The sequence below is a fragment of the Dermacentor albipictus genome, chromosome 8 (genome assembly GCF_038994185.2).
Source record: "Dermacentor albipictus isolate Rhodes 1998 colony chromosome 8, USDA_Dalb.pri_finalv2, whole genome shotgun sequence".
NCBI lineage: Eukaryota > Metazoa > Arthropoda > Arachnida > Ixodida > Ixodidae > Dermacentor > Dermacentor albipictus.
This window is the reverse complement of record NC_091828.1, coordinates 95,617,064-95,645,020: the sequence shown is the minus strand read 5'-3', so window position 1 is coordinate 95,645,020 and position 27,957 is coordinate 95,617,064. Positions and strand designations below refer to the sequence as shown.

Here is a 27,957-nt window from a genome sequence, read left to right as displayed (position 1 = left end):
GCCTCCTTTTATTGAAGTTAAATTACGCGGCGCTGCACCGCACCGCATATTTCAAGACGAAATTCTTAATACTTACTTGTTTAAGTCTTTGGTCTTTAATTGTAATACTTCCTTTATAGGTTAGATTAAAGGAGGTAATTAGTAGTTATGCTACCTAACTGTGTATCAAGCTTCCGCGTGATGTGCTGAAAACCCGCACCTCCACTTGTCTCTCACTGCGCACGTGCCACGCTCTACTGACGCAGCTAGGCGAGTCCTCCGAGATTAGGGGAAGCCGGAACGAGCTGGCGCGAGCCGGCCAAGCCAAGCCGGCGAGGTCACAAAGCGGGGCAGCGATAAAGCGAAATAGTTTCTCTTTCGAAGGCCGAACGCACCCGAGTATAAGTCCGCGTTTCTGGTGCCGGTTCCAAGCTCTGTTGGCCGCATAGTTAGACGGGTTTTACGTCAGTAATGTCAGCTATCCAAGTGGAAAACGGAAGTGGAAGTCCGCTACACTGGAACAGAAGAACGCTATCTTAACGGCTGTCGCGTCAGGTGCTAAACAGTCGCGTGTTTTACAGGCCGGAGTGTCTTTAGCTGTTGTTTTATTGAATATTCACCACATACGCCGCTGCATAGCGCTTCGGCAGGCCGCGGGGCCGTAGTCTTCCTTGCATATCCTTGGGCATGGCGTATATACTGCAGTAAATTACAATAGTCGATATAACGAAGTAATGGATGTAACGAAATAATTTTGGCTTACCCTTTGAACTCCGTCAAAACGAGGTTCGAGTGTATTTCAAAGGTAGATTGCTGTCAAATTTCTGGCAAGAGGTTTATTAATGAAATAAGAAATGAAGGCAAACCTCAATGTTCTTTAATTTTACGCCAAAGACCTGCTCTACTACTTTAGCGTAACGTTAACTGATTTGAAATCTATTTTCGTATCGGACTCATTTACGGTCCAGTGAAGCTTTCTAAAACCATCTTATCTTTGAATGTGTTTCCTTTTTACGTACACAAAGTTAAATTGGTCCGCGAGCAGATGATGCCAAATCCATCACGTTCAAGGCGTCATCGCTATACCTCTCGTATTTCTTGCGTCTTTGTTGGTTTACGAGGCGTCCTATCAGGGTAACAGTAGATACATTTTGTATTCTAAAAGAGCAATGTAGAGTTATTGCCTTCGAAAGCGTGCATTCCTTTGTCGAGGAGGTAAGAACTGAATTTTGGATAGATAGTGCCGCTCGTCGGGTTGTTCGGTCAATCACCTGTACAATCCGCAGGGCATGCTGGCGTGTTCCTCGATGTCGACGATAGAGATGACGCTGTTTACTGTGGCCTCCACATCGATAGGGCTCACGCCGCGGAGCCGGGCGATTAGGTGTAGAAACTCGTAGGCGTTGAGCTTGTCCAGGAGGCATCCCTTTTGGAAGCAGTAGCCAATCTGGGATTGCCACTGGTGAACAGGGGGAGAAAAAAAATGTATAACAAGGTAAGGAACTGCGTATTCAAGCCACACATCGAATCAGTGACGTGACATTGTTTGATAAGTTATGCTCACCAAGTCGCGCACTGTCTCCCGCGGCATCGTACGCAATAAACGTGAAAAGCCCGTAGCGCGAACAAACTTCTTTAGGGAATAAGGAAACCTAAATCTGGACGCCCTACACAAATGGGACGACAATCTCGAGTTGACTTGGCGGTTACGTGAACGCTATCGGGCTGAGAGGTCTTGCAAGCGACGTCTGCTGGAGATCTCGGTTTAGCAGGCCACTATTTTTTTTTTGCTTCCACAATCATCCGCCACGGGCTATAATGCCATGTGGTGCAGCGGCGTTCAGACGGACATCACCGAAACTTTCCCTCAGCCCCCGCTTAATTAACCCACTCGCTGCTTCGGAAAGTGACCCACTGTTCGGTTGGCGCACGCTTTCTACGACTCGGATATGGAGCGTCTTAAAACCGGATTCGGTGGACCGGATCGACCACTCGAATTTACCATAAGTCTCGTTCGAGTATCGCGCGAAGCCGGCAAAAGAGGACATCGCAGAGACAGCAGTGATGTCAAACGATGTAGGGTACTTTGCTGTCCAGAAAAAACACCAGTTGAGCAGCCTGCCTAGACGGTCACCAGAAAGTTTTCCTGCGTACTATAAAACGTATTCCCGCTTGCCTCACGCGCCCGATGAAGCGAGATTGTAAAGCGCTACCTTTACACCTCGCATGCATAGACATTGACACTCACGATTGTATAACACTCGCACAGTGCGTGGGGTTTCATGTTTCTATCGCTAAGGACCGTGGGGTACCTATGTATTACTCAACCATCCGCATGCATACACTCGGGTCGAACGGCCGCAGTGCAAACCACGCCCTTGAAGCAGTATGATCGTTGTCAACCTGGCATCACCATGATGATGTCGAACACATACGTACGTTCGCGTCACACGCAAACTACTCAATTTACGCAACGGCATTGGTCCAACTGGTACCAAATTGAGGAATCCCATTCAATGCGGCAAATCCAGGTAGCGACAAAATGCTTCGCATAAGATCGATTCCCACAGTGGGTGAGGTCAATTTCTTTTTTAGTAGATCGTTCCCCAGCTTTGTGTCGAAGTTGGTGCCGTGCGAGGCGCTGGCTTCCTCCATTACCCCGTGTGATTTCAACAAATCCAGGCGATTTCGTCCATGTGCCCCATAGATTGTTTCCTATCAACGCCACATGATGGCGGTAGCCTCGTCGCACCTCTGCGCAAGAGGCGTTCAAAGCATCGGTAGAAAAAGAATCAGGGAAGAGATTAGTAGCACCCAATTCGGTAGAGACATAGGTAACGGTACAAAGTTGATACAGAGGTTTTAAGGAAGAGAAAAAATGACCTAGGCAAAATGGTAGACTGAAAAGCATGTATCACAACCAAAATGAGTTTAAGCAGGCTAGGTGAATGTTTTTCAGCTCCCCGTTTCAAAGACGATGCCAATAAACCATCATCATCTACATCATCACTAAGCTCTTTAGATCAACTTTCAAGGCAACACGTTTCCCTCTTTCCTGCTCTCCTCCTCCCCTAATCCTCTTCCTACGTGGAGCTCCGCCAGCGCCCATAAAATATTCCGAACCTATCAAATACGCGGGCAAAAAATGTAGCGTCTCATTTGTGTCGTAAACTACACTTTCCATTCTCGTTCTGAATATGCTTTCCATGCAGTCAATATTTCTTTGCGTGCGCACTGACGTAAACCGTGCTCCACCAAAAAAAAGAAAAGAAACATAATCTGGGCTTTACATGAGCTAGCAGCACGCGTAGTTGTCTTGCTTCCCTCTAGTCATGGAATCACTCCGCCGGTGACGTTCTGACGCTGAAGACTTCCGAAGTTCTAGAATAAAGGTTTCTTTTACGAGTCAGTGTATGCGCCAGTGTATGTTTAAACAGCCAGCGAACACTCGAACACTGGAGAGAAATGTAGTAGTTTCAAGCTAAACCCTATGAAGCATCCTTTGGAGTGAAATTTCGTGAAGGAAGCAAGACGTTTGGGCCCCCCGGAGCGACTCGGCTAGCTCCAGATCTTGAGTGCTGACGCCTAGACCACAATACAGCTAGCACTAAACATTCGCAGTACACACACGTACCCGTTCCGTTCCCATAGCGCAAAATGGTAAAATACCGCCATTATATATGCTGTACACAAGTGCGTTTCCGACAATTTTTGTCGACGTGAGGTGACGTGAAGTCGATTAGACTGCTTCCATAAGTATCCCCACTGCAACTCATATGCGTGACTACATCGTATGACCTAGGGATGCTACATCGCATACCTATCCAATCCGCCCTACTCAACCGGACACTTAAACGGCAGTAAGCAGCGATGGCCACCACGTCATTAAAAGCTGAGCGCTGCCTGGTATGGCGAGATAAAGAGGCGGTTGACCCGACTGGTATCATGGTGTATCACTGGTGTCACTGATACCATCACTGATGTCCCCGGGTACCTAGGAGAAGATGGGGTCTCCGGCCGACGTGCTTGTTTATTATTTTAACGCTCCCGTTTCTTTTGTCACTCTCTCTCTCCCAAATTCGTTACGTTGCTTCAGCCCGAAGCTGTCTTGGTAATTAGCGTAAACAGGCTTCTATTGTAGTCAAATTTAGAACGCACCCGAAGTTTCTGTGCACGCTTAAAAGAACATACTGAAGGCCTCGCACCTTTCGTGTATTCTCCAGGAGAGACGCTGTGGCGGTGTAGGCCTCGCCCTGCGTGACGTCGGTCAGCGCCGCGAGCAGGTCCAGCGCCGTGGTCTTCCCCGAACCGCTCAGGCCCAGCAGGCCGAAGCACTCCGAAGGCCTCAGCGCCAGGTTGAAGTCCGTGACGACCGCGCAGCAGTCGCCGTATGTCTTGCTCAGGTTGCGCGCGACGAGTGCGTGATCTTTGAAGTTGTTCTTGTCGCACAGTGCGGTCGCCAGCTTCTTCTCTTCTTCGACCTCGGGGTCAGATGGCTTTGCCACCGTGGCTCGCGACGCTGTTAGAGGTCTTGACCACCCAAAGACAAAAAAGCACCTGTTAATGTTAACTTTATTAATATTTGGGGTTTTACGTGCCAAAACCACTTTCTGATTATGAGGCACGCCGTAGTGGAGGACTCCGGAAATTTTGACCACCTGGGGTTCTTTAACGTGCACCTAAATCTAAGCACACGGGTGTTTTCGCATTTCGCCCCCATCGAAATGCGGCCGCCGTGGCCGGGATTCGATGCCGTGACCTCGTGTTCAGCAGCCCAACACCACAGTGTTAAATAACTTTCTACACAGCTGCGGCATTACTAAGGGGGCGGAGGAGACGGGTTGTGACCATGCCGGGTGCAGCCCGCTGACGGGGTGCTACCTGCAGTTCACAGCCGAATGCAGTAAACGTCTGCACTCGAGACAGCTGTATGGGACTGGTGACGAGAATGGGCTGAAGCAGAAAAGGGGCGACGTAACCGCCTGCCTAGTTTAAGCTTTCAGGCACTTATGCACTTGGTGAGAGCCGTGATGACCCCGGCAGCGTAATTTACAGAAATTAGTGCCGAATTGCACCAAAAATAAGAGCGTTACCCTTTTAAAGTATTTACCATTCACTAAACAAAGAGCGCGTTCAGGAATAGGTGAGCGTGGCAACATAAAGAGAAGCAGAGAGGACGGGGGGGGTTACATGCCGAGAAGCCGGGCAGGGTGTCGGCAAGCCCAGTGACGCTCCTACTACACAGTAAAAACTTTTGCACCATTCGGCATGCCTGCTTTTCTTATGATCAACGTTCTCAGCTATAAGACCATAAAGTGGATCTGAAAATCATGCGCTGTAAAGGCACCTCCTTGGGCCTAGTCAACTATTCATCAGTAAAGCTGGACTACATTGTATTATAACAGAGCCAGAGAATAAGCTCGGCAGGTTACAATAATTTTTGCCACGACACAACTGCTCCAAATGCGCACAAAATATTTCACCCCCGTGGTAGTTCAGTGGCTACGGCGTATCACTGCTGAGCTCGAAGTCGTGGGCTCGATGCCATGCCCTGCGGTCGCCTTTCAGTAGGGGCTGAATGCCGGAAACGCTCCCGACTTCGGTACATGTTCAAGAAACCCATGTGGTCAAGATTATTCTGCAGTCGCGAATTACGACTTCCCCCATGACAATTATCGTCGTTTTGGCGCGTACAACTTCAGAATTTCAAGTTTCACACGAAAACAGATGGAAATCCGTGAGATCCTACTGACGTACAGGGGCTGTTTGGACGTGAAACTTAAAACAATATAAGTAAAGGCACAACAATGTATAAACTGAACGCACAGAAAGGAAAATGTAAAGTGGAGCTGGACTGAAAGATTAGACTTTAAGATTAAGATTAAGCTTGATATGAAAAAATTGAAAATTGAAGTGGCACCGCGTGTTGTGGAGTGGTACCTTTCATGCGTGACGTCAGCACTTCTGATTCACATAGAGAGGCTGCTATGTCCCGCCACTGCGAGCGAGCTGCATCAATTTCTCTGTGTACAACCGCCAAGGTGGACACCTTCCTGGCCCGATGCAGCCGCGGAGGCTCAAAGAGGTAAATATACAGTTCATAAATGACACAACACAGGTATACGGGGAAGTCACGTCGACTCCTCTACTTGGCAGAGGCGTTCGAATTGAAGACAAGTAGCACCACCTTCGGCACTAATAATCCTACGCAAGAAAGTTGTACATTGGCACACAGTAAATGACCATAGATTTCTGGACGAATACTCGTTGATCTAGCTCGACGGTACGATTTCCTTTAGTGTACCCTTTTATGTGTGTGTGAAGGTGCCACTTTTAATCACACTCGGGAGGAGACTTTGCCGTACCGTCCATTCTTCTTTCCAAAGATCGCCTCGCTCCAGCTGAAGCAACCCGATGTTTTGAAGCTCATAAGACCGAGACAGATCAGGCCTTGAACAGCCAAGAACAGCAGATTCAATGGGACGCCGTTCAGGACGAAGTCGCCTGACGCCGCGTCGTGGCACCGCAAAACACTCCCCAGTGTAGAGTCAGGCTCCTCTTCATCCATTGCTAGGGCTGCGGCATTTGTGATCAAATGGTAGCAACGGCTTTGTTGGGCCATCTGTATTCCTCGTTATCGTCAACCTATTTTACGTGCACCGAAGCACAAGAGCATCTCCCAGCGTTCACGAATTATCCCTGTCTTGTGCCAACTGACCCCCGAAGAAACAGAAAAGATTGCCGCCCATATCTCCAAGGAGCAAGAAGACATAGCCCGAATAATATGCGCTTAGGGGGAATTTACGGTGAAAGTAACAACCCTGATGTCCGCACAGTATATTCAAGGGGGACTGCCATCCCTAGACATACTAAGGTTACTCTCTGTATGGACTAACGCCGTCTGCGCATAAGTGCGAGGAGCGCTTAGAGACACTGGTACCTGTGACATCCTTTTTCATCGTTCCCATGTTGAGTAGCACGCTTTACATGCGGCCAGGCAAAGGTACGAAGGCTTCAGTAAAGTGTCCCTTCTCTCTCCTGTCATATGCCTGCGAATTCTCACTCATTTCTCTGCCATCCTGCAATGCGCTTTCGTTCATTTGGCATCTATTCTGTAACTATAAGAGACCACCTGTTACCTGCCCTACTTACATTACGGTTACATACGCTCCAGTTGCCGGAAGCGTAAGAAGCACTCAGGGATCTTTGAATGTTATCGCGTTCCACTCTCAAAGGCAAAGCTTAGGCGTCCTCCGAATTTTTGTTTCAAGGCTGCGTGTCTTAGCAGACGATACAAATTATTGAAAACGTGGGAGCAATTTGATCAAGTAATATATTCGTTTCAGCAAGCGAGTCAGGCATCCTTCTTTAGCTATATTTCTCGTACCTCTGGAAATCAACACCGCTAAAAAAACATGCAAAGAACACAAAGTACAGTCGAGTGTAGAAGTTCAGACACGAGGACACAAGCAAAGAGGTTTTGCTTCTAGCACAGCCATGCAACGTGAAATTGCACTAATGCATGACGCTTTTCAAGCAGGCGCACGTAGGCAGTACCTCGTGATTTCAGCTTTTAGTCCTGGGCTGCGAAGAAAGAAAACAAATTAGCGCCACCTCTGGTCCTTAAACTTTTGCACTCGACTGTACGTGGTCTTTATTCGCGTATCTATCTCGCGTCGTTGATGTCTTGCCGTGTGAATCACCTACTAGCTTAAATCAAGATCTCGCGCTACTACTGCGTAGTAGACTCGCGAAATTCGAAAGCGCCGAGCAAAAGCTGAGAATCGCCGCGTGCTGCGCCTTCCTCGCGCGTTCCATTGCACCTGAGCAGCTTCGGCGTATTCTTTCGCGCACCTTTTCGTTCTACGCGGTCCGGGTTGCGTATTTCCAATTGCTAGTAGGTACAACGGGGCGTGGCACTTGCGGAGACGACGGACGTTTGCGTGCACGCACGACTAAGAGCGGGTGCGAGAGAGGAAATGTGGTGACTTTTGCTCCTTGAATATTCGACTCTGCCTAGGCACTGCAAAGGAGTTTCACAGTGCGTGTTGTATGCGCTTGTCCCTAGGCGCGCCGGCAGAAGACGTGGGGCGCGGTAGTGCTGAACCTAGCATCGCAATTTGGCGGCTCGAAACTAGTATACTTATTCAATCGTGTTGTTTGCTAATGAAAACAACGTGTCACTACTTCGCATTATTGGCGGCACCTCCAGGTCACCAAAGCTGCAACGGGGATACAACCTGCTCCCAGCTTTGACCCTCCCGCTACCTCTTAGGTGCCCCGGAGACCCTGCGCCGCCTGCTTTAATATAACCTCAGGAGCTCTCCCGGGGCCTCCGTGTGCGGTTACATGTGCCCTCCTGGAGCAGTGCTTGTAAAAAAATTCACTCTACCATCGCGGCTAACAAAGTTACCCGCGACTTGTACAACTCCAGTCAGAACCTTGCCACTTCACAGACAGTGATCACCAAATGGGGCGTCCGTGCCCACTGCCTCCCCGGGCGGGCAGTCAGCGGCGGAGCGTAAACAAATCCGACAGCCCTCCGCCATGTCGGCACACCCAGGCACAAACGCACGCTTCTCGCGGAAAGCAACTTCTCCACCGTAGTGCCTAGGCAGAGTCACATATTCAAGGTGCCAAGGCCCCAGATTTTCTTTCTCGCACCCACTCTCACTCGCGCCTGTGCAGGAACGTCGAGTGCCATCTAAAGCGCGACGCCCCGCTGTACCTACTAGGAATTGTAAAAACGCGTCCGGGTTTGCAATCTGCGAGGGAGCATCACCTCCTCTCCCAGTCGCGAAGATGGAGCGCCAATTGAATGACGCTCGGGTGGCGGGCGCGGCCAGCGGATGACCCGCCCGCGACGGCACCGCCCCATGCTGTTCGCACAGCTTTACAACGGTGTCAGCGTACAAGATCTTCATGAAGCAGGACAGCAGTGCCCAGGGTGGGAAAAAGGGCTGACACGTAATCGAGCCCAGGTAGGCCAACGACCCTGAAAACGTTGTGGAGCAAGTAGAATACGAAACCTGCAAGTAAACGTGCACATTTGTTATAGCAGTGTTTTTTAGTGTTTATACATGTAGCGTGTTCTTTCTTAATTGATTAGCACTAGGAGCGTCAAAGCGGGGAAGGAAGACTGTGTGAAGTCGGATACGTGTGAGAAGTAGAGAGGGGATGGGAGAGCTCGGAAGAGAATGTATGTGCGTATGTGCATAAATACGTCGTGTCTCGGCTGACAATTGTCGCAGCTGCTCAACGAAGACAAAGAATGAAAAAAAAGGGGTGTAAGACAATGGGCTACAGGGCAGCCATCACTTACGAGGCGCCCGCATCGGACGCGGTGAGCGTCGAGCCATATGGTCGAGCAACGCGGCGTTCGGCGCAGCAACGAAACGTGCGCATGAGCAAGCGGAACGAACCAAAGAACTCGGTATCTCGGAGGGGAAATGATGCACGCCAGCCAAACGTCGTGATCGGCACGGGCAGAGAGATAGACAGATAGTGATCTAAAGAAAGGAAGGACGCTTGATTCTGCAGAGGGAACAAGGCGAAGCGTTGTCAGGGGAGAGAGAGTCCGGGCAACGACCCCCCTCGCACCGGTCCTTCCACAGCTCCAATGCGCGCGTGGCGCGCCATCTGTCGAGGCAGCGCCCTACATGGAGAGGAGGGGGTCTTCTGTGTTTGCCGCAAGATGGCTCTGCGTGTGCGGAAAGCGCAGAAGAAATGCAGCGGAAACGCACTTCGCTACTCGTGTAATTGCGACTTCTGTAAGTTACATGTTCATAATTACCTATACACACTGCAGTATAACTTTCCACGGCTCGTTTCGAAGGCAACACCGCATTCACTAGAGGCGCGTTTGTACCGCTTGGAAGCATCAAACTCGTGGCTGAGTGGTAGCGTCTCCGTCTCACACTCCGGAGACCCTGGTTCGATTCCCACCCAGCCCATCTTGGAAGTTGCTTTTTATTTATGAAGTGCCTGCCGTTATTTATCACTCACGGTCAACGCCGCGGACGCCGACACCCGCCGCCGACGACAACGGCTTTTCTGCGACACGAGCTCCTTAACGCTATCGCGTTAAAAGCACCCTGCATGACACAATCATACGGCTTTCGGTGTTCGGGCGACATAGTTCTGATGATCGAACACCGAAGATCTTATAGTTCTATGTTGCTCAATGTATTTTAAATCTGTACTTATCATTGAACAGCTTGGTTAATGTTAGCTGGGAGACCTTGCTCGTTGTATATACATACATATATATATATGTATATTTATATAGTCACATCATAAGAAGCCAACAAACACTGACATCGAGGACAACATAGGGGAAACTAATTGTGCTTTATAAATTAAATAAAGAAACGATAAGTTACAGGTAATTAAAGTGGATAAAAACACAACTTGCCGCAGGTGGGAACCGAACCCACAACCTTCGCATTTCGCTTGCGATGCTCTACGAATTGAGCTACCGCGGCGCCGTTTTCCCATCCGCTTTCTCGGCTATTTATGTGTCCTAGTAGAACCCTGGGAGTGTTAGCCAGCGCCACCACTCACAGACCTTTGCGGCGGACGTGGAACGCCCTTTGTGCCGCAGGCGTCCCGAGAACGTGATCACGTTCTCGTGACGTGACGTTCTCGAACTAGCTCTCTCTCTCTCTCTCTCTCTCTCTCTATATATATATATATATATATATATATATATATATATATATATATATATATATATACCACGCAACTGACAGTGGTTTGCTTTGGACCACCGTAAATTGCACTTCGCTTTTCGAAAATGCATTACATTTGTCGAGAGAGATCTTGAACACTTTTCAATGCGGTGGGTGGGGTTTAAATCATGGATCCGGGATGTCAGCGAAGTGCTATATAAGGCCAATACAATACTCTGGCATTTAACGCTTACTTGCCCTTGAACGTCGATTTTTTTTTCTTTCGACCAAACAGATTTTTGAAAAACCGCCAGTGGCAGATAGCGTAACTCTAAACTCTTGTGGTTTGGTTGGATCACTCAAATACGCGGGCGTTACTTGCACTAGAAATTAAAAAAAGCACAATCAACTAAGGTAACATGTCCTCAATAACATGTCCTGTAACATGTTCTCAACAGACCCGTACTCAATATACTGGGACCAAATACGTAGCCCAAGACGCACACATGAGCGAAAAAGAAGGCTACATATATGAAATGTGGAATGTGAAATACAAAACAACGTGAGTGAGTATATGCAAATACATTGTATTTAATTTCGTACGCAGACACAACCATTGCTCTTTCGAGAACAGCAGCAGAAGTAAACTGAAGCAGAATATGACGGTCCGCATATTGTGGATGATTGCCGTTCAGGGAGCTTCCGCGATATTTTTTATATCGAACACACGAAATTTACTAACCGATACTGATCTAAAATAACCTCATAATAAACGGTACATTTGATACAGAACGCGGGGCGTCTGCCGCCAGCGTGATAAGGCAACTGGCAGCGGATTTATATGAAGGAAATTTATCGGAGATATCTTTGAAAGTAGCGTTCAGATATATTTTCATTGCTTTTTCAACTTTTTTTTTCTAACGGTGCGTCTGTTCTAACGATAATGTGTAGATATGGAGGCAAGTGGGCTGCGAGTGGGCGACGAAATCTCGAGCATGAATAAATCTCTTGTTACTGATTATGGAAACGAGCTTAAAGGAAAGGCAAGAAATCATTGGCTACAAAGTGCAGCGTTCTTTTCGATAAATGTGTTCGCTGCTTGCGTATTTTCTCCGTTGGGATGAAATCCCGTATATAAAGAAACAGACCAAAAAAGTCTCAATGGTTTGTCACAGACGAATTCGGTTTTTAACAATGTGCGAACTTGGAGAAGTTGTTAATTTGTAGTAAACTTTGAAGAACGCAGTATGCACACCATGTACATGGAAACTTGCACAACAAACCCAGCAAAGGTTTTCCCTGATTGCGTATATCGAATCAATCGCTACTCAGACTATTTTTAATAGCAGATGAACCTGTCCGTTATAGCTGAGTTCGAGAAAATACTAAACTGAAGTGATCTGGTCTGTTTTGGAGATGTTGGAGAGCGTCTTACCAGGCAAATAAATCCAAAGAAACGCGCTGTACATGGCTCCCAATTCCGTCAGCGCCCGCTCCGAGATCAGGTACACCGTACCTATCATCGCGGGAGCAGACAGCACGAAGGTGGCGAACATGAGAACTGCAAAGGGCGAAAACAGGCAAAACACAGCGAAGTTAGAAATCAGAGGCGTAAAACGGTAGGGTAAATTATGCAACACCAGCCTCCGGCCCTCAATCACCGAGATAAGCCTTAAGAGGAAGCTGTACTTGATGAAATGTTAATAAAAAAAAGGCAACCTCAAATTCGTTTTCATCGGTACCCAATCTTAATAAACACTATATATGAAGGAAGAAAGAGCAAATATTTATTTACGTCTCTCATAAAAAAACTGTTCAACCATTCAAAATCTTCAAAACTGAAGCACCAAGTATACAAAACACATGAGTAAAATAAGAAGAGCACAGTTAGGTAAAGTGGTTATGCCGAGTAGATAAACTTGCAAGAATAAACTTACAAGTCCGGAAATAGCCACGAGGTTCCCAGGAAACTCCCGAGAAACTGCGGGGCGGCTTGCGACAATACGGGTGCATGAGAGAAAATAACAGGACTTAGAAACTCTCCACCAGCGTGAAACTCGTTTGGAAGCCCACCGCAGTGTCTTGCGTGAAGCATAGAAGTGTGAGACCCAACAGAATGCCGGCCTCACGCGGGCGCCACCAAAAATCTTGACGGATTCCCTCGATAGCCTGTTTGGGTCATGTGCTTTGCGCGTGATCCTTTGGGTATGTGTGCTCAAAACATTTTACACGCAATGCACAAAAAAGTGAACGGCGCCCACACGCCTTCGTGTTACGCGCCCACGCGAAGTGCAACGTCACTAAATTTTTGTGACGTACCAAGTCCTTTTCTAGAAAAAAAGAGTGACTCTTTAAAGTAAGACAGCTGTGTTCGGTTCCTTCGCCAGTTTTGGTGGGGGGAACATTCTCACTGGCGATACGAAGCCTCCAATAGAAAGTGAATGTGCGCTCACGAGAGATAGTTGTGGGCTGCGTTTCTGGCTGAACGCTATTATTGCTCTTTGAGACGCACATGATGTATCGGAGAATAACGGTTCCACCCAAATGTTAAATCACGGTGGAACTTACAGCATGGTATAGATGCTGCGGTGCTAGACTTCTGCAGAAGCATCGTCCCACAGCTGCTGTCGCGCGGACATTGTGGCACGTGAATGCATAAATCGCGGTATAAGGTACAGCGTGGTTTATATGCTGTGGAGGAGCACTTGTGAAGCAGCATTCCTGCGTGGGCTGTAGTGTGAGAGAACTGTGACACCTGAATGTATACATTATGCTGTACGGTAGGTAGGTAGTTAAGATGCTCTGGTGGAGCGTTTGTGCAGCAGCAACCTGCCCACGTACTCTCTTGCAAAGAAATCGTGGCGCCTGAACGCATAAATCATGGTGTAATGTCACAACGTGCTTTATAAGCTGTGGTAGAATGCATGTGAAGGAGCATACCCCGCACATGCTGTGCACGAGAAAATATTGGCATCTGAATGTACAAATTGTGGAGCAAGGAAAAACGTGGTTGATAGGCTGTGGTGGAGCACTTGTGACGGAGCATACCTCGCACATGCTGTACACGAGAGAATCGTTGCATCTGAATTTATGAATTATGGTGCAAGGTACAACGTGGTTTATACGCTGTGGTAGAGCACTTGCGCAGCAGGAAGCCGCGCACGTACTGTCGTTCCAAAAAATTGTGGCGACTTCATGTATAAACCATGGCGTGAGCTTACCACGTGGTTTATATGCTGTAGTCGAGCACTTGGGCCGGAGCAACCTGCGCACATGCTGTTGTGCAAAAAAAATTGTGGCGCCTGAATGTATAAATCATGGTGTGTGCATACAACACTGTATGCTCACACTGTATGCAGCACTGTTTGTATGCTGGAGTGCTTGTGAAGAAGCATACCCCGCACATGCTGTGCACGAGAGAATTGTGGCATCTGAATATAGAAATCATGATGCAAGGCACAATGTGCTTTATACGTGGTGGTAGAGCACTTGTGCAGCAGGAACCCACGCGCGTTCTGTCGTGCGAAACAAGTGAGGTGCTTGAATGTATAAATCGTGGAGCAAGGAACAACGTGGTTCATGCGTTGTTTTGGAGCACTTGGGAAGGAGCATAGCCCGTACAATACTCTGCGCGAGAAAGTAGTGGCACCAGAATGCATAAACCATGGTGCGAGCTCCAACGAAGTTTATATGCTGTAGTGGAGCACTTGTGCAGGAGCAACCTGCGCACGTCGTCTCGTGCGAAAGAATTGTGGCGCCTGAATGAATACATCACGGTGAGAGGATACAACGTGGTATATATGCTGTGGGGGAGTGCTTGTGATGGAGCATACCGCGAACGTGTTGTGCACGGGAGAATTGTGCCACCTGAGTATATAAATAATGGCGAAAGGCACAACGTGGTTTACATGCTGTGGTGGAGCACTTGCGCAGGAGCAACCCGCACACATACTGTCGTTCCAACAAAATTGTGGCGACTCCATGTATAAACCATGGTGCGAGCTTAGCACGTGGCTCATATGCTGTGGTGAAGCACTTGTGCAGGAGCAACTTGCGCACGTACTGTATCGCAAAAAATGGTGGCACCTGAATGAATACATCACGGCGAGAGGATACAACGTGGTATATATGCTGTGGGGGAGTGCTTGTGATGGAGCATACCGCGAACGTGTTGTGCACGGGAGAATTGTGCCACCTGAGTATATAAATAATGGCGAAAGGCACAACGTGGTTTACATGCTGTGGTGGAGCACTTGCGCAGGAGCAACCCGCACACATACTGTCGTTCCAACAAAATTGTGGCGACTCCATGTATAAACCATGGTGCGAGCTTAGCACGTGGCTCATATGCTGTGGTGAAGCACTTGTGCAGGAGCAACCTGCGCACGTACTGTATCGCAAAAAAATTGTGGCACCTGAATCTATAAATCGCGGTGTGAGCATACAACATTGCTTATATGCTGTGGTGGCATGCTTGTGAAGGAGCATACCGCACACATGCTGTGCAAGGCAGAATTGTGGAACCTGAATGTATAAATCATGGTGCGTGGTCGCAACGCGGTTTATATGCGGTGGCGGAGCGCTTGCGAAGGAGCATACCGTGCACATGCGGTGCGCGAGAGAATATTGGCGCTTGAATGTACGAGTGTAAATACCGAACAGGCCGCTCCGCTCTGTTAATGGTAGAAACGCTGGGGAAGGGGTTTGCGTTTGAGTTTCCACGTAACAGAGTTATTTTTCTGGTACGTTAAAATTACAGTCCGGCGCTATCACGTCTGTAAGTTGTGTTTAAGTCACACTTTACAATTCTTCTGACGCATTTCACTTTGAGGAATTCAATTAGTTCATCAACACTTCCGCGCCAGGCGGAGTGCCTGCGTGGTTGTGGTTCGGAATGATTTTTCGCGAAACAACGTCCGACACCGACACTGAATTTATTTTGCGACACAGGACCCTTGACTCTATCGCGTCAAAATTACCGTTTGATGTAACAAAATTTTCCTAGCTTTCCTCCCTGCATAAACGCACACGCCTTGATAAGCGCATCTGTCCTTTAATAAAGCTTTGTGAAGGTGTTTGGCTATTCCCCTACTTTAACAATCAGAGCCGATCCGTTCAGCACATTTTCTTTTTGTACTGTTGAAACATAGGTCTGTAGATAACGCTCTTGTTGTTCTTCCTGTTTGGCATCGATTCAAAGCGACGACAGCGAGCGAACTCACTGCAAGTGTCCGCCTGGATTCCACCGAGGACGCGGCAGATCAGGCACCACGGACCGACGAAGGCAACGTAGAGAAGGAAGTCGAAAGCAAAGTGCGATAGCACGTAAAAGCTGCCCGTCAAGCCGGTCATGAGCTGAACGTGGCGAGCGCCTCCCAGCCTCTCGGCGGCTGGAAACGCGGCGAACGCCGAGAAGGCCAGGGCGTACAAGAAGCCTTCGATCAGCAGCCAAGTTAGCTGAGTAGTGAACACCGTCGTGTCGGGCAACTTCAGCTGAGCGACCCGGGCAGCGATGCGGGCCGTCGGCTGACGCGTCAGCAAGCGCAGCATCGCCGTGTCAGCGAGGTTGAGAAGCACTGGCAAGGTGACCCAGTTCCTCGTGTCGACCATGAGACGGACTCTGCGAGTGTTACGAAAATAAGCGACCATAGAAACCGTATAAACGCGACAATTTATTTATTTATTTATTTAAGATACTTTCAGGGCCCGAAGGCATTACAGAAAGGAGTGGGTGAACATAACAAAACATTTGTGCAATATACAAAGACAGATTCAACGTGGCGTTTCATGAATGCTGGTTTTGAAGGTGTCGGTATCCAGGATGGCTGCAACGGTGGCGAGAAGGTGGTTCCAATCTTTGCTTGTGCTAGGGTTGAATGCATTACTGCAAAGTTTAGTTTAGACAATTAAAGTCTACATAGCGAGAGCTTCGAGGTAGCATCTGGTGATGCGCTGCTGGGACACTCATTGGTTAATGCTGTGTGAATTGTGGGTGATGCGACGTACGGGGGGACCATGGGAGCGACCTCGGGCGTTCAGGACCACCAACCATCAGACGAGACAGAAGCTGATGTGTGTTCTCTATACTTACGGTAGCATTGGTTAATGCTGTGTGAATTGTGGGTGATGCGACATACGGGCCCGTGGGAGCGACCTCGGACATTGAGGCTCGCCGACCACGAGACGAAACAGAAGCTGATGTGTGTTCTCTACACTTACGGTAGCACGACGGAGTAAGACGCACAGAAGCGCCGACTCTCCTATATTGCAATGCATATGGCATGGCCAAACAATGTCCGAGCGATAAATGGGGACCAGTCTTCTTCTGTGCTCTCCGACTCCACTTACGTCCTCACGTGTTGGTGGCTTTCAATGGCACTCTCATCGTCTTTTTTTCTTTAGCTGAATGTACTAGATGTGTGCGCCGGGCGACGGTCGCCTCTAGAAATCAATGTGTCGGGAGTTCTTCCAGCTATAAGAACATTGTGTGGCTTCAGGGTGCGTTTCGGCATTGTGGCCGTTTGAAAATATATAATGTCGCCTGTTATTAGATTGATACGGATGATGTTAAAGATGAAATCTACCTACATTAAGAGTGAAATATCCTTGTGCCGCCAGAGTCGCCTATCGTCGTTCTGCCAGGAGGGATCAAGATGAATATAAAGCACCGTCTAAGTGGAGCGACAGCGGTACATTAGCTTGTGATGGTGCTTGTGGAAACTAAGCTGAGGTGGTATAACGCAATACCTTTCCGTTCTGATCGAGCTGTTCCATTCCGATCGCGGTGCTCCAACTGAATGGTCTGAGCATCGGGATGTTATGCCGGTTGACCTAGGTTTGACGCCACCGTCGGGCAGGCCGTTCTATTGTTGAGTTTTTCGGCATGACAGGAGCAGCAGAAACCACGACCAGGAAAGTTCAAGAGGGCGAGACGGATGGTCCAGTATGTCCTACCAAAATACATCCATATTTTCCGGTATGGCTAACACGTTTGCGTAGGTTGCGCCGGCTCTACAGACATCACTGTACGGCTGCGTGTTTCGACGGCTTTGTCATTCGGTTGCTTCGGCAATGGGACGCAGACTACGTTGCTGCACGTCCGTAGTCATGGATGAAAGAAATGTTATGCTAGGGAGCCTACATGCAGGCTCCGTAGCACGTAGGCTCCCTAGAATATGCAAGAGCAGCGCTACGCGATTGAAGCCTCACATTATCGCCCCAACACGTGATCGTCACTTCCTAGCGCGCGGTAGGCTTTAGTTGCTCTACGGCAGGACTGCCCATGAAAAAGTAGCGTTGATCCAAGATTCCCGCTCAATATTCTTAGTCCCAGAAGTAACGTGCTGGGCCGATACCGTGAGGCAAAAGTATGAAGAGAACGGCTTCACGGGGAGTTCACTTGCCAAGGCTGGCCGCCTTGATTTAGAGCTCTCTCCTATATTACTTTCTTACTTCGTGATAGTACACGGACGGCGGCGACCGGCTGCGCATTCCGAAGGCCTGCATCATGAGGCCGCTTAGGTGCGTCGCTTGATGTTCTATAATGACGCTCCATACCGACCACAAATGAGCGCGGTTCTACAACTTTCGCGTACACTTTGCCTGTAAAACGTGGAACACACAATATACAAATAATCTGACTGCGCTCGCTTCGTTCCCGTCGTGTGGCGCCCGCTAAACCCTCCTCGACATCAACAACAAGCATGCCGACCCCCCTTCTATAGATTATCTCACCGGTCTGGTTCTAGGACAATAATCATCGGGTAGGTATGCACGTAGGTCGCCAAGTCGTCCATGACCAGGTCGTTGACGTCCGGTACCAGGCGGACGTTGCAACCTTCGGCTTCTATGAGAACCTGCAGCGTCCGGCTCAAGTTGGCCATGGATTTTGATTCCTGCAGTACGACGGTATAGCCGGGAAAGCGGTGCGCCAGGCGAATCTCTGTCGGCTTGGACAGGTGGTACAGCTTGGCGTCGTCTTGCGACTGTTTCCACTTCGCTCCGGCCTGTGTGAAAATGCTGCACAGTCGATCCAGGCACATCTCCCACAGTGGCGAAGATACAGTGAAGGGATTGATGGAAATTTTGATGGCCAGGTCGGACATCGAAGATGAAGTTGCGCTCACCGAGTGGGCCACTTTTTTTTAAGAAGACAGGCGTTTTAGTGTCCTTACTGCACACCGTAAAATATCCAGAACGCCTCTGCCTTTATAATTTTTTCAATTCAATTCAACTCAGTTTATATTTTTCTCTTGGACCGAGATAATCATTTGGTCAATACTTGACAAGGTACCCGTACGGGTTACGTACGACCTGCAAACCATCTTAAGTGGCCATGAGTGACCGCATCTTCAATCCTCTAGGCCAACTAATGAAGTAACAGAATTTTAGGCATACCGCACGAAGCATTGCAATCAGCGCTGCACAGAACATTTCGTAGGAGCTCGCTATCCAACAAGAGTTCCACGAAGTGTAAAAATAAAATATGTATATTTGCATGCCAAAACCACTATCTGATTATGAGGCACACGCAATTGGGGACTCCCGAAATTGGAGCCACCTGGGGTTCTTTAACGTGCACCTAAATCTAAGTACATGGTTGTGTTTGCGCATTTCGCCCCCATCCAAATGCCGCGGCGGTGGGCGGGATTCGAATTCGCGACCTCGTGGTTAGCAGCACAACACCATAGCCACCAAGCCCGCGAAGTGGGATCGAATGGCAGAAGGAGTCCGTATAAGGCGAGCAAATTGTGTCTTCGACACAATCGTCTTTTCTTTTTTTTGCGACAGCGGCAGGACGCCGGAGAGGTTAACACTATGGTCTGACAACGGCAGCGATACAATAAAGACGACGGCTACAGTGTTGACATGATAACAGATTGTACTCAGGCGGGGAAAGAAGCCTGTGGACCTGTTCCGTTACGATATGGACCAGTCCGGAAGGCAGTACGTCACACAGGATCTGAAAGCCGTAGTCACCACCTAATAAACGTATGTGCGAAACTGGTGCAATCTGGGATTTTAACGCATCTTACCGTGTGCATTGACCCACGCGAGCGACAGTGGCAATCACGCGAACAACAGCTGAAAGGTTCACATTAAGTAATGTGTTTCATTCATGTGTCTATGATTGAATGTAAACCAACCTAGGAGCTGTCACTTTTCTAGGCTAATCGCTCTTACGCAGTGTCATGCATACGACAATCATCTTAAAGCACCAGTTGGCAGAAGGCCAACTATGCCTCCGTCTGTGGCCAAATAGAGGAGTGTGCTATGGTGTTTGGAGAAATAGTTGAGACCTGAAATGCGGCTAGATGGGAACCTCCCTACCGCGAAGTGCCTGATATGAAGTATCGAGTGCTTCGCGTTAAGATTGACAGATTCTTCACGCCAACTGCGACTGAATTCAAACTGGCACATGCCCGTCAAAGAACCGATCAGTGTATGTCTATGTACGTGTGCTTGTGGATGTTAGCGTGCATAGCTTCTACGTGCCCGTAGCCTCTCATATACGCTAAGCTGACGCACAAAGCGAGACTGAGCCAATGCGCCGCTTGCAGGCACCATCGACGTTCTCTGCTTTGTCGGCGCAGGAGACCTCACACGAAGCAGTCCTATGGCGTGTGCCATAGCGTTAATGAGAGCAGACTGTCCACAGTGATTATAACAAGGCACCATGCACGCAATCAAGCATTGTTGAAGACCCGCAATTCTGACTACTGCTAGTTCAACTATTGCCACTCCAGTTGATATCAAGCAGTTTTATGTTGCACCTGTCCCACGTGTGTTTTTTCGCCCGAATGTGCGCCTTATACTGTCACCACAGCACCGATTTGACTCCCACTGCGTCGGTGTATCTGCAGTCATGGTGAGCAATGGCAATAGCACACAATAGCAATAGCAACAATAGCAACAATAGCAACAATAGCAATAGCTGACAAGGGTACCTTGGTGCTGGCATTCGCGGGGAAAACCTCGTAAGCGTGCACGGCGGCGGAAGCGCCTTGTCGACAACAATTTCGTATTTAATTTCTGGAGGGACATTCTCCCGCCCCATCGTTGGTGTTTGCATAAGGAAAATTAGCCATCACCTGATGTATGGACAGCAGCACCAGTGGCACAACGAATGACACGAGGAAGATGCCCCAGCTCCGAGTCACGAACGTCCAACGCTTGATGAAAAACGCGTAGAAGCAGCGTGCCAGCGTTCGGTCCTGCTTGGACGCCGGCCTACACAAGACGCCGACGACCTCGTCCCCTGCAAGCGTGTAGCATGCAGCAATGTTTATTACGACAAGCGTCACAATGAGTAAATACGCGCAATACAAGCTCTGCACACGTCTTTCCGCGCAAGCCTAATGCTCTCTGTGAACAACTAACAATGACTGAGAATTTAGAACATTGCCCCATCGGCTAACCATGAAATTTCACAACAATGCGCCAGCGGAACACATTATATTTAGAAGGGTCGCTCGAATTTCAACATATTTCTATTAGCAACGCCCACAGGCTGCGCCATTTCATTAACAAGGGTATTTACGGCACCGAGCCGTAACATCTTTGTTACGTGATGGCAGAATTGTGATTTGAATTGTAACACTGCTACGACGCAGCGAGAAATGTTACGATAACTGGTTACGTAGACAAATCGTTGACAACCTCGACATTTCGAAAATCGAGACTATCAAGTTTATAAATCTGTAAAAGAGCAAATAAAGATATCACGATTCTGTAAAGAACACCTGAAGGCTGCATCCGAAGCGTACTAAACTGATGTACTATACACCACCACGAAATATACCATCAATAAGTGAGTACGGCGTTTGCAAAGAACTTGAGAACATTGCACCAAACTCACGCAAGCATGAAACTTATGCACCACATCTTAACGCTTTAGTCGCTGTAACGAAAGAAATGTACAAAACTACCATACCTGTTTTTCGTGGAACATTACACATTTACACCTAGATCACATGCACCACGTGAAAAATACTGTAACACATAATTTCGAAACAGTTGGTCCAATCTATTGAAGGCATAAATCTTTTCTACATGAAGGAAGGCGGTTTTTGTAAACGCTTGCCAACTGTCACCCAGCATTTTGAAACAATCCACGCCTCGGCCACTAAAATTACTTGAGAACAAATTTATATAATCGCAATAGACTTGTCAAAAGCATTTGACATGGGTTGCAATGTCAGACGTAATGGAAAGATGCGAGAGCTTGGTGTTGATTTGGAGATTATTAATTGGGTTGAAGCCTATTTGTACAACAGGCACGAGTTTGTAGACATTTCTCGAGCACGTTCACTGACGGTGCCTGTGACGTCCGGATTACCACGGGGTTGGGTTTTAGGGCCTATTATGTTTCTGCTATATATTAATGATATTGCAAAAGATGTTCATTCTTCTGTTCATTTGAGAGTGTTTTCATTTGAGAAAATGCCCTTTCAGGCATGGCATCTCGTAATTTTCATTTGAGAAAATTACGAGATGCCATGCCTGAAACAAAGATGATGGCTCGAAGAACAATAGCAGGTCCAACCTTAGGGTATACTAGGATAATATTAGATCTGCACAATCAAAAGCAATTTGATAAGTTGGAACGTATTCAACGATTAGCGGCCAGGTTTATTTACTCACGTTACCATAGGACTCAGTCAGTGACCATGTAACTTCAAAGGGCTAACCTCGAAATACTGTCTACACGTAGACAGATTGCACGTTCGTAATTTTTGTACCAGGTGTATAATAAAGCACTAAATTTAGATCCTAGTTTGCATTTGCCTCCATCGGGGCGATTGTCGCCGCGTATTAATCAGCGTTAGGCTATTTTACTCTACACTACAAGAGTAGGTGTGTTCAAGTTCTCTTTGCCACCAGGTACAATTTCCCAATGGAATAAACTCGATTGTGGTATGCTTGTGGACTGCAAATCGCCTGAAGCCTTTCAGCGACATTTACGGCTGTTTTATATATAGTATTGTATAATGTTTTCCCCACTACTGTAACATCCAGCTAGGGCTTACAGTATTGTAAGTAAATAAATATAAATAATTTTCAAATTCATTTTTCCATTTTTTTCTGCCCTCCCATCCTTGGCAAGCTTTGTAAAATTCCTGGCCTAAATCAAACACCTGCTTCCGTAGTAACACATATTCTTTGGCGAGCTGGCACGTAAATGCGTATGCAAACAGAAGTGCTATATAAACAAGGGCGGGACCAATATGCCGGACTGGCACTTGCCCTGTCCGAGTCTTTTGTTCTCGTCTGATACTTGTTTCTTTCGTGCTTCTGCTTTTCTTCCACTTCCTACAGTTGCTATATTTTAAACTTGTCTACAAAATGCAAAATGATTCATTCTATTTGTTTCAATGATTGCCCCTTAAAAGATTTCTGTGTTTTGCGTGTATTTGCACAAGAAAATGTAAGTTGGCCCCGATCTATAGTTTCATCTTAGAAGTCAACTCAAACAAATTTTTCAATTACGTAAAGGCTGTATGATTGCGTGCGTGAGTGCGCACATGTGTGTTGCACTTTTTTTCATTCCACAAAGTGTCAAAGGACTCTGGAGAAGCCAACAAACACTGACACCAAGGACAACATAGGGAAAATGACTTGTGCTTAATAAATGAAAATAAAGAAACGATAAATTATTGTAAATTAAAGTGGATGAAAAAACAACTTGGCGCAGGTGGGAGCGGAACCCACAACCTTCGCACTTCGCGTGCCATGCTCTACCAATTGAGCTACTGCGGCGCTGATTCCCCATCCACTTTTCTTGCGCATTTATGTGTACTAGTAGAACCCTGGGAGTGTTAGCCAGCGCCGCCACTCACAGACCTTGGCGGCGGACGTGGAACGTCCTTTTTACGCTTGTATAAACGTAAAAAGTGTATAAGCGCTTCCACGTCCGATTACGCTTGTATAATACCAAGAAAAACTCTTAGTGTAGAGGAAGGTTTAGCAAGCCAGTGAAAATGCGAAGTCTAATTTGAAGGGTGGGGCTGAAGCACCCCCTTGAAGCTTCCACACCAAATTCGCCATGACGTCACAGATTTTTGACATGTCACCTTATACAGTATAGTACATTTTACAGCGAAGCTCGCTATGTCTAGGTCCTTCAAAAAAATATGGGTCCCCCCATCCAACATGTTGATGAAAACAAATCATCACGTACGTCGCACCTGGTGATAGTGCAGAAAGTGTCCAAGCTCAATGGCACGTACCCCTGTGGGCTCGGGGACCTGTAACGGGCCCTTGAACTACCCTTTCCCCTCGTAGGACCCAAAGATGTTTTTGTAAAAAACGTTTTGTGCAACTTTTTCAAGCAGTACTGTAAAAAATTCGCAGCGCCAAACGCATAAACGCGCTAGTGTCACTGGTCACGGTTCGTCGTCGTCGTTTCCTTCCTCACTAGCTCCGTCGTGCAAAAACTATCATCATCAGCAATGGCTCGAGTGTCGTTGTCCTCCGCAACTGGCTCCGTTGCGGCTCATCACTCCAGCATAGAATTCCCCTTCTCTCGACGCAATGGGGAGGCCGCGTTTACGTAAGCAATGACTTAAGCAATGAGTCATTGCTTAAGGGGGTACGAGCGATTCGCTGTGTTACGGGACGGACACATTTAATAACAGAGGTGATACGCGAATGTGTGTGCGTACCTATATCACCACGGTGACCACTGATTAGAACAATAAATATCTTCGTACCTTTGTTCAATATTATCGGTCCCCACTGTGTCGTGTGCTAAACAGCTTCGCTGGTCATCAACCTCCAAAGAATGGAATGGCTCATAAACGTTTTAACTGTAAATATAGACTGGCCTTGCATTCTAAAACGACAAAGTTTGAAGAATAGAATGCGCTAATAACTTGTACTGCAGCACGTCGCCCCAGTATACGAGGGAATACTAAAATGCATGGCGTCACGCTGTTCTACAAGCGCTGTGGTTTCCGCCAGAAAGCCACAAAAAACGAATGTTTCGCTCCTGCATTTTCTAATGTAGTAATAAATGTCTCACTGCAAAATTTTCGGAAATCACATTTTCAAGGATACTTAGCCTAAACTGACGTACTTTTTCTGTTTACTAGTATCTCTTTCCCGCACAAATGACTCCGAGCCAAATAGTAAAGAACAATGTCCTGCGCGCTTGAATAGACTAAGTAGGTACACTTACATAGCTTGCCTTCTTTCGTTTCCGTTCGCTTCCCTTCTGGAGTCCAGTTCAAGTTTACCCTAAGGAAAACGGAAACGTACACATGTAAGCAGCGCCGATAATGCTCATCATCTTCATTCCGAACATTGCATTTACCTTCCTTAGTAAGGAAGGTTTGCTACAGGAAACGATGACATTGGTAGAACGGAGCAAGATACATAACAGTTCTTCCCTCCAGTTGATGTCTGTAATTTCTGGTGAATAATTTTTGGTGTAGTGCACATCCAAGATCCTTCGGCAAACACGGTTCTCAAGAACATTACTAGGTTCTTTTAAATGTTTATCATAGTGCAGACACACGCAGGCAGAAAAAAAGAGAAACGACAGACGATCGCTCACAGCATTCTCAACGCTGGCTTGCAGTTGGCAGTTCTTTGCCGCCATTTTCTGCTCAGTAATAACTGTTGTGAATTATCTCCCCGAGTCGTTTTGATATCGTCCGCTATTTGTCGCTGCTATCCAAAAATTCACTGGATCAAACTAACTAGAAACAAAACAAAATATTATGCTGAAACCATTGATGAATATTGTCAATTGTAAGCGACAAACGAACGAACAACAGTGTCACCCCTCCTCCGCGTTCATCGTCACAACTCGGTCGTGTGACACCACGCACCCTTTCCCTCAGCGCGTTCCCTCTTCTTCCCTCGCGCCAAGTCAACAGGCAATACCTTCTACGCAAATTTTCTAGAAAATGTCGCACAAGTCTGACCACTTACCAACCACTAAAACTGCCGAAAGAGCAAAAGAAAGCTATTCGCTTGAAGAGTTATCAATGCCCCTACAGGATTCTCAATGCGAACCCACATATTGATCCAAGTGCCACCACTGAACCATTTGACTTCAAAGATTACTTAAAGCGAAGCCACACCTAAACTCGCATTGCCATTGGCTGCGACGCCACACCACGAGCGCGCCACGACGGAGTTTCAATTGGATGCTACGTCACGTCACACGTCACGTCACGTCACGTCACTAATTCTGTATAGTCAGGTTCTTCGTGATGGGAGAGGGCATCGCCACGACGCCACGTCGGCCGCGCTCTCGCCCTCTGTACGAGTGCTCCTCGATAGAGCGGACCGGGAGAAAACGATCACCTGCTGCGGCTATGACGCACTCGGTGTTGCATGAGGGGAGGGGGCATCGCCACGTCGATGACATGCGGCGTTGGTACAGCGTGCTGCAGCTGCATGCTGGCTCGGGCCACACATACCGCTCGCCGTTCAGTTGGACATTAACACCTTTGCATTTACAACGCGTGGATGCTTAGGTGTCCTCAGATTTGTTCATTAACCGAAGCTAACATGCAAGAAAGAATGTAAAGGAATCCAGTGACAAGATGTGAAAGGCTGGATGAAAACGAGGAGGAAAAGAAAGTCGTGTCTGTTCGATCCTCCACCGTCCCGGAGCGCCACCTACACAACTGAAGACTGCTCATACTGCAAGCATTACTGCCTCAAGCATTCACGATGAAAGATTACTCGCATGCATATACGAATGTTTACTAGGAGTAATCCCGCAAGAAACAGTGCAATACTTTCTGTGCATAATACTATTGTACAAGCTATCACGTCTGCTTCGAGTCATGGTAGAAACTGACACTTTTTTTCACCCCTAATGCTTAGGACAACCTTCCCTCACTAGTATACGGAATTCTTGCTTTAAAGCAGCCCCGTTACCCCTACTTCATTATTTTGTACCCGGTTCTACGTCTCGAGTCTAGAGGTGAGAGTCCGCTTTGTAAACGTTGCCAAAAAAAGTGCTTGTAGCATGACTCCCCTTGCCGAAACGTAACTGGCTTCCGAGCTCAGGATATGCACTTCTTCACATATTGTATATATTACTCGTTTCCTTCGTTTGAGATTTGTACGTTATGAGGAGTCCAAGTTGCCGGAATTTCAGATAGAGTTTAGCATAATTTCACACAACTGTGTTGGTTTTTGCCTTTTGCCCGTGTTCACGCCATATCAGCCCACTCGTGAAACAAAAAGCTGCTGCGCGATTACACCCAACTGTCCCCTTACTTCAGAAGGCTGGCCAACCAGGTCAGTAAGGTCTGGCACTGAGGCCAGTGCACGATACATGTTACAATGGGACTTTCGATGTACTTTCGAACGCGAAGTTCTTTTGCTCGCAGTGATCGACAGGTTTGTTGCGAAGAACGTTAGTCACGTGGACACCGGAGTCGCATGCTGTTAACAGTGTGGCCTACATCGTCAACGTTGCCTTCAAGCGTCGTCGTGAAGTTGATGGTAACACGGTCCTTTGCAACAAATCCGGAAGAACAGAGCGTTTTTCATTTATGTACGCTGACGCTGTTCTTACTTAGTGTAGACGTCCTTCATGGTGGCGACAGTGACGCCAATGTCGACGACGCCAAGCTGCTTCGACGAACTTTCCAGCTTCTCGAACAGACCCGGAAATCCGCGATGGTCGAGTGTGTGCAGTTTAATAGTCACGGCACATTGATTGTCCTCGAACACGTCAGCGCCGGGGATGACGCTCTGAATAGCGGCGAGCGCGTCCTTCAGGTTGAATAGCCGGGGATCTTTGAGGAGGGTCACCCTGTATCCAACACCTGCAGTACGTATATGGACATTTCAATCACGTGATACAGACCATTCCTTTCCTTCCAGCCCGTTCCCCTGCCGCCCACCTAATTGTCGGCTTAACCACTGAGTCCCTCTAATTTACTCTTCTTAAGTCCATTATAGGTTAGGAAGAGAGTCGTGATGATGCGGCCCGAAGAGATCATCCCCGCGTCATTGTGAAATATCTTCGACCACAACTGATGGGAAAAAGTTATGCTTCAGACTCCGGGACTTATCCGGGTACCATTCTCACGTTTGTAAAAGGTGTGCAGCGAAATTGCGCTTCGCTAGGTCAGTCGCAAAGCGCGTGAAACTGTGCGCCAATCCGCAGAGCTCATGTATTTGTGCTACGCCGTTCGCGTCGAGACATAGCTTCAAAGTGCTCATCTCTGGAGTGACAATCGTTATGGAGACTCATTCGCCGGAACTTCCGCTAGAAGGTACCATAATTTTACACAGCAGTAGAAGAGCTCGACCATCTGGAATTCTCATCGAGCAT

General features: G+C 47.7%; 1 protein-coding gene across 4 annotated transcripts in view; it reads right to left on the bottom strand.

The window, feature by feature from the left end:
- Positions 1–27,957, bottom strand: part of LOC135912887 (phospholipid-transporting ATPase ABCA3-like) — a 77,683-nt gene that overhangs the window by 6,202 nt on the left and 43,524 nt on the right. For 3 of the 4 annotated variants that reach the window (XM_065445463.1, XM_065445462.2, XM_065445465.2), the window contains 10 exons: positions 27,193–27,445; positions 24,829–24,887; positions 20,741–20,907; positions 18,384–18,655; positions 15,872–16,269; positions 12,085–12,210; positions 8,762–8,974; positions 6,345–6,555; positions 4,185–4,509; positions 1,251–1,438 (listed from right to left, as the gene is read on the bottom strand). In XM_065445463.1, coding sequence (XP_065301535.1) covers positions 1,251–1,438; positions 4,185–4,509; positions 6,345–6,555; positions 8,762–8,974; positions 12,085–12,210; positions 15,872–16,269; positions 18,384–18,655; positions 20,741–20,907; positions 24,829–24,887; positions 27,193–27,445 — 2,212 coding nt within the window. The remainder of the gene's footprint in view (positions 1–1,250; positions 1,439–4,184; positions 4,510–6,344; positions 6,556–8,761; positions 8,975–12,084; positions 12,211–15,871; positions 16,270–18,383; positions 18,656–20,740; positions 20,908–24,828; positions 24,888–27,192; positions 27,446–27,957) is intronic. The other variant, XM_065445464.2, reaches the window with a different exon arrangement.